General features: G+C 36.0%; 1 protein-coding gene across 1 annotated transcript; it reads left to right on the forward strand.

Moving 5' to 3' along the window:
* Positions 1-494: 494 nt before the first annotated feature.
* Positions 495-6033, forward strand: LOC125827650 (endoplasmin homolog). The gene is made up of 15 exons (XM_049506960.1): positions 495-711; positions 1208-1328; positions 1419-1572; positions 1655-1735; positions 1837-1948; positions 2031-2157; positions 2243-2381; positions 3147-3264; positions 3551-3750; positions 3855-4070; positions 4197-4362; positions 4447-4588; positions 4677-4827; positions 5046-5447; positions 5546-6033. The coding sequence occupies exons 1-15, from the start codon at positions 645-647 to the stop codon at positions 5786-5788; spliced, it is 2439 nt and encodes an 812-aa protein (XP_049362917.1). The 5' UTR covers positions 495-644; the 3' UTR covers positions 5789-6033.
* The last annotated feature ends 759 nt before the right edge of the window (positions 6034-6792 follow it).

Here is a 6792-nt window from a genome sequence, read left to right on the forward strand (position 1 = left end):
GTCAACAATGAAAATAGTGAATACATTTGTCATTCAATTCAATAAGGCTACAATTTTATTTTATTTTTTGAAACTCTAAGATAATCAATAACCACTACACAATATCTATAACAATTTATGCCCTTGAATTAACACTTTGAAATGAACACTTTATGCACACTAGATAAATCTTTCAATGTATTATACCTTGCAAATCACATCAAAAATATAAACCGCATTACGCAAGCTCCACGAAAACTACAATTTAAATTTACTGATAAAAGTTAGGAATACATAGGTCAATGTGAAAGCGAAAAATAATAAACGTAAGATTTGGGGTCGTCGTTCGAGTCTTCGATTGAAGCTTTGGAAATTTCCAGTTATCCACGTCCGCTGAAGTAAGAAGAACCAATTAAAATCCGCCACGTAATCACAAACTCCACCATACCCGTTCGATCATCCACGCTGGCAATATTGGTCCAATCAGAGCGTAAGATCTCGTGGTGGTACTTGACACATCATTCCTGGGGCCCACCTACTGAAGCTCACTATATAAACAGTCTCCGGATATGAAGCATAACTCCAGATCAACACTCTACTTTGAACGCTGCTTGTAAAATTATCGGCCGGCGATCTCTAAAGTTGAAATTCCGGTGACGGAGACAATGAGGAAGTGGACGATCCCGTTCGTCCTATTTCTGTTATGCCTGATTTTTCTTGTTCCAGATCAAGGTGAGTTAGGATGTATATCTTCCTTAATTTTAGCTTTCTGATGTATTTTATGCTCGTATGAACTTCATTTTGGGAAGATTAGGGCTTTTTCCATTAGTCGAACATTTCGCCAGTGTCGGATGATTTATTTTTATGTTGTGAGTAGATATATCGCGTTGAGATCTTACAGAACTCTACTGCAATGACTGCAATTTTTTGTGAAAATGTTTATATTATGACTTGCCTTAAGAATCATGTGAATTTTTTTATCAAACTGCTGAGATTTTGTGTGTTGAATAGTCACATAGGGTAGAGATCTTAAGGAATATTATAGATGCTTAGATGAATGCTGCTAGATCCAGCACTGCGTGAGTAGATTGTATTGGATTTCTTAGTTTTAGCTGTTTCATTTTGACAATTTTGTGAGGCTTTTATTGATCTGGTGTTACTTGATATTTGGTTCAACATACTTGTTATGTGATTTGCTTACATAGAAGTGTGTGGTTGTACTTGATAGGTCGAAAGATACAGGCAAATGCAGAAGCTGATTCTGATGCACCAGTAGATCCACCAAAGGTTGAGGAGAAGTTTGGTGCTGTTCCTAATGGTTTATCGACTGATTCTGATGTGGCCAAAAGGTTAATGAACTGCTTTTAATTCATTTCATCTGTTTACTGTGGTTTTATTTGTTCATTCAATATTAAGTACTGTGTTATTACGTGATTTAGGGAAGCTGAGTCTATGTCAAGGAAAACTCTCCGAGCTAGTGCGGAGAAGTTTGAGTTCCAGGCTGAGGTCTCTCGGCTTATGGACATCCTTATCAACTCTCTCTACAGTAACAAGGACATCTTTTTGAGGGAGCTGATTTCAAATGCTTCTGATGTAAGTGTGCATTCTGTTTTTGGTGCCTGTTCCACATGATCTGTAGAACTTTTGTTCTGAATTTTTTTGCTGTATGATTCAGGCTCTGGACAAGATTAGGTTCCTTGCACTCACTGACAAGGAAGTTCTTGGTGAAGGTGATAACACTAAGCTTGAGATTCAGGTTAGTGATTCGTATCATATTGAATTACTCAATCTTTGTTCCTTACGCGTTGAGAATTTCTTTTTGAGCTCCTTTAATTTTGGTTATTTCATGGATTGCAGATTAAACTCGATAAAGAAAAGAAAATTCTTTCCATTCGTGACAGAGGTGTTGGAATGACTAAGGAGGATCTAAGAAAGAATTTGGGAACCATAGCTAAATCTGGAACTTCAGGTACTTTCTTATTCTTGACGTCATGTCCACATAGTTGTCTTGAGATTGTGGACTTCTATTTACAGTTATTATTGCTATACAGCTTTTGTCGAGAAGATGCAGACAAGTGGTGACCTTAACCTGATTGGACAATTTGGTGTCGGGTTTTACTCTGTGTATCTTGTGGCTGACTATGTTGAAGTCATCAGCAAGCACAATGACGATAAACAGTATGTTTGGAGTGAATGCATTTGTTTTCTTTATGATTGAAATTTACTGGTGATGTAATACTTGCCTGTTAATATCTGTGTACAGATATGTCTGGGAATCAAAGGCTGATGGGGCATTTGCCATTTCTGAAGATACATGGAATGAACCTCTTGGTCGTGGAACTGAAATTAGACTGCATCTAAGAGATGAAGCAGGTGAATATTTGGATGAGCTCAAACTAAAGGTGAGTAGACAGAGATGCATACTGAAGGAAAATTTCTCCATAGTTTGTTAACTAATGGGTACATGTCACAGTTTTCATCTTTTATGACTCATCACTCATCAATAATCCCCTTATTATCTTTTCTGATGGCTCTTGTATCAGGAATAGTAGGTCATGAATTTATATACTGCTGTAATAGTTGGAAATAAATAATCTTGACTTTGACGTGACTTAAAATGCATCTCTTCTATTGGTCCTCCTTTAACATCTGAACCCAGAGTATTAAAACTTTTTTTCTTAAACAACTCAACCAAACTGTATTCTGCTACTACTTACACTTTATCATTTTTGTCAAGTTTAGCAAAAGCACGTAGTCTAACAATATAGTAAGGGGTCAATCATGCTCCTTAAGTCTTGGGTCATGATGAGTAAATGGAAAAGCTTATGGCTGATGGTAAATTTTCATTTTTTGAATTGAACAAAAGTACCCTGATACTTTGGGATGTTTCTGTTTTTGAATTTTTTATTTGTGCTGTTGTATCTTGGAGTTACACAGTTAGCCCCTTCTAGACAGGGAAAAAAAGAACCCTGATTTCTGTTTCCATTACCCTCTGTTGGATTCATTCATAAATGAATGGGCAATAACTTTAGCTTTCTTGCTGTGAAATTTGGTCTATGTTATTGCTAGCTTCGGGTTTATTATATTTATGAATTACTATATTATGGTTTAAGGTTACTCCTGTTTCGACTCTTGAAGTGGCTTAATCTATTGTGCCATGATTTCAGGAATTGGTCAAGAAATATTCTGAATTCATCAACTTCCCTATAAATTTATGGGCAAGCAAAGAGGTTGAGAAGGAAGTTCCTGCTGACGAGGACGAGTCAATTGATGAAGAGGAAACATGTATGATTCTCCTATCTTGACTTGCCATGTACTGTTTGTGTTATTTATAAAAGAAGTGTTGTTTCAGTGTTAATCTGAGTCTGAATGTAGCATGCTTGTTGAATGAGCTGTTTCATCCTTCTTGTTCTTTATGTATGGAGAACAGAGTGGTGAGGACTGGTGAAAACTGTGAAAGTAAATATAATAAGAGTAGGAAAAGAAGAAAAAAATTCTGCTCCCTCATTTCCCATCATTTTTACTTTTTCTTCTCTGTCAGTGGTCTTATGTCTGTCAATGTTGTGAACAGCCGAAAGCAGTTCTTCTGAGGAAGAGGGAGAAGAAGAAGATGCAGAGAAGGCTGAAGATGAGAAAAAGCCTAAAACTAAGACAGTGAAGGAAACCACATATGAGTGGGAGCTTTTAAATGACATGAAAGCTATATGGCTTCGAAGCCCAAAGGAAGTGACAGATGAAGAATATAATAAGTTCTATCACTCTCTGGCAAAGGTAAATGTTCATATATTTCCTTCTAATGCAAATGTGGTTCGGGACTTAAAAGTTTCTTAACCATTGTTTTCCATTCGCTGAAAATCTATTTGTTATTTTACCAGGACTTCAGTGAAGATAAACCCATGGCGTGGAGTCACTTCAATGCTGAAGGTGATGTAGAGTTCAAGGCTGTTCTATTCATCCCGCCTAAAGCCCCTCATGATTTGTATGAGAGCTACTACAACACAAAGCAATCCAACTTGAAGTTATATGTCAGACGGGTTTTCATCTCAGATGAATTTAATGAATTGTTGCCCAAGTACTTGAATTTCCTAATGGTAATTTTAGTTCATCTAATACTTCACTGGCATTATAACAAAAACATCCCGATCTTCTACTGCATATCTGATTCTATCAAAACTTATGTCCGAGTTTTAACACGATTGTGGTGACATTTATGCCAGGGTCTTGTTGATTCTGACACCTTACCCCTCAATGTCTCAAGAGAAATGCTTCAGCAGCACAGCAGTTTGAAGACAATTAAGAAAAAACTCATCCGTAAGGCCCTTGACATGATCCGCAAACTTGCCGAAGAGGATCCGGATGAAACTAATGACAAGGAGAAGAGAGGTCTAATTCATATTCCTAAATTTGAAATTGTCTTATTAACTAAAAGTATCTAATTCTCATTCTTGGGTATGTATGACATTACAGATGTTGAAGAGTCCAGTGAGGAAAATGAGAAGAAAGGTCAATATGCCAAATTCTGGAATGAATTTGGAAAGTCGATAAAGCTTGGTATTATAGAAGATGCAACTAACAGAAATCGCTTAGCTAAACTTCTCCGATTTGAGACGTATGCTCTCTTCTTTTCCTGCCTAGTCTTATACTTGATCGGTTTGTTTTCAGTTATTGATTTGTTGGTTTAATGTGCACAATTACAGAACCAAATCAGATGGTAAATTAACTTCACTAGACCAATACATCTCAAGAATGAAATCAAGTCAAAAGGATATCTTCTACATCACTGGAGCCAGCAAAGAACAGTTGGAGAAATCTCCCTTCCTTGAAAGGCTTAATAAGAAAGACTATGAGGTATTACTTCAATTTCAATTGAAACGATCAAAATTGAATTCTGTTTCAGTATAGTTGAAGAGATAAACTTGTTTTTGTGCCAATGCTGTGTTACAAAATTACTAGTGATATCATAATTTTAGAGAACTATTCGTAAATGTTTTAATTCTCATTTATATACATTCATAAAGTTTAGCCATAAAAACTCGTTCTCTAAATTGCCTTCTCTCACTTTCTAGGTCATATTTTTCACCGATCCCGTAGATGAATACCTCATGCAATATCTTATGGACTATGAGGACAAAAAGTTCCAGAATGTGTCTAAAGAGGGATTAAAGCTTAAGGATTCGAAAACCAAAGAGCTCAAGGAGTCATTCAAGGGGCTAACTAAGTGGTGGAAGACTACTCTTGCTAGTGACAACGTTGAAGATGTCAAGATAAGCAACCGTTTGGCCGACACCCCTTGTGTAGTGGTAACATCAAAATACGGATGGAGTGCATATATGGAGAAAATAATGCATTCACAAACCCTGTCAGATGCAAGCAAGCAGGCATACATGCGTGGTAAAAGGGTGCTTGAAATCAATCCTAGGCACCCAATTATCAAGGCACTTCGGGAGAGAGTAGTAACAGACCCAGAGGTACGTCGTGCAGCCGTGCTCTATCTTTTGTCAAATTCTAACTTCCTTAAGAGTTTCATGGAGTTTATATCTGACTGATTTATTTTGTTGCTTTACAGGATGAGAGTGTGAAGCTGACAGCAAAACTTATATACCAAACAGCTTTAATGGAGAGTGGCTTTGATCTTAGTGATCCGAAGGATTTTGCCTCCCACATCTACAGCTCAGTTAAGAGCAGTCTAAACATTAGCCCTGATGCAACAGTTGAGGAAGAAGAAGACGAAGCTGAAGAACCTGAGATTGAAACCAAGGCCGAAGAGGAGTCAGCATCCGAAGACTCTGAACTCAAGGATGAGCTATAGATAGTGTCCTAATATATGTTCCTTTTCCCGGAAACAACACGTTGTTGTGCTATGTTTCTCAACACGTGAAGAATGTAGGAATAGTTTAGTTCACAGTTTAAACTTAAAGAATTTTGTCAGTCTTGCATTATCCTTGTTTTAGTGTACGAGTTTGTCGGTCCGTGTAACAAATCTGGAAGGTCTTGTTTTTCCTAATTGGAACTGGTAAAAGCTCTAGTTTTCTAAGGAAACCAACTTTTAACGTATTGCAATTGTTGTTCTTTCTAAATTTTACTGGAAAATAACTAGTGCTTGACCATTATTTGATACTGTCGAATCAAAAATTAAAATGAATCAGAAATTATAATATGTACAAAATGTATGAGTTGTGTATACTCGTATTAATTATACTAAATATATAGCATATACTACATAATCAATGTATATTTCAATCAGATTAATAAACTAGTTGATCGAACAATATATATTCATAACTTTCCGGTGCTTTATATGCGACGGTCCTGTCATTCGACAAGGCGTCAGGTTTGGTTCATTGCTTCTGGGTAGGGGTGTACATGACCGGGTTGGTTCGGGTTTTTCAAATATCAAACCAAACCATTTGTGTACAAATTTTAAATTTATAAACCAAACCAAATTAATAAAACTTGAATTTTTTTGGGTTTTTCAACCTCGGGTTGGTTCGGATTTTTCAAATACCAAACCAAACCAAACCATTGTGTCAAATTTTCAAATTTTTAAATCAAACCAAATAATAAACCTCGATATTTTTTTCAGGTTTTTGGATTTTTCTGATAAAGTATGCATACAAACATATAATTAATTTGTGCTCCAAATATTTCTTTAGTCCAATCAAAATACAACTATCTAAGGTGTTTCTTAATAAAATAACATAAAATATGGATGAGTGATGACACTAAAATATTCAATAAAAAAATAATAATGAAATCATCATATAAAATAAATATTACAAAGGCATAATGAAAATGATCATAATTCAAAAGTAC

The sequence above is a fragment of the Solanum verrucosum genome, unplaced genomic scaffold (assembly GCF_900185275.1).
Source record: "Solanum verrucosum unplaced genomic scaffold, falcon-dt-bn FXZP01000064.1, whole genome shotgun sequence".
Lineage (NCBI taxonomy): Eukaryota > Viridiplantae > Streptophyta > Magnoliopsida > Solanales > Solanaceae > Solanum > Solanum verrucosum.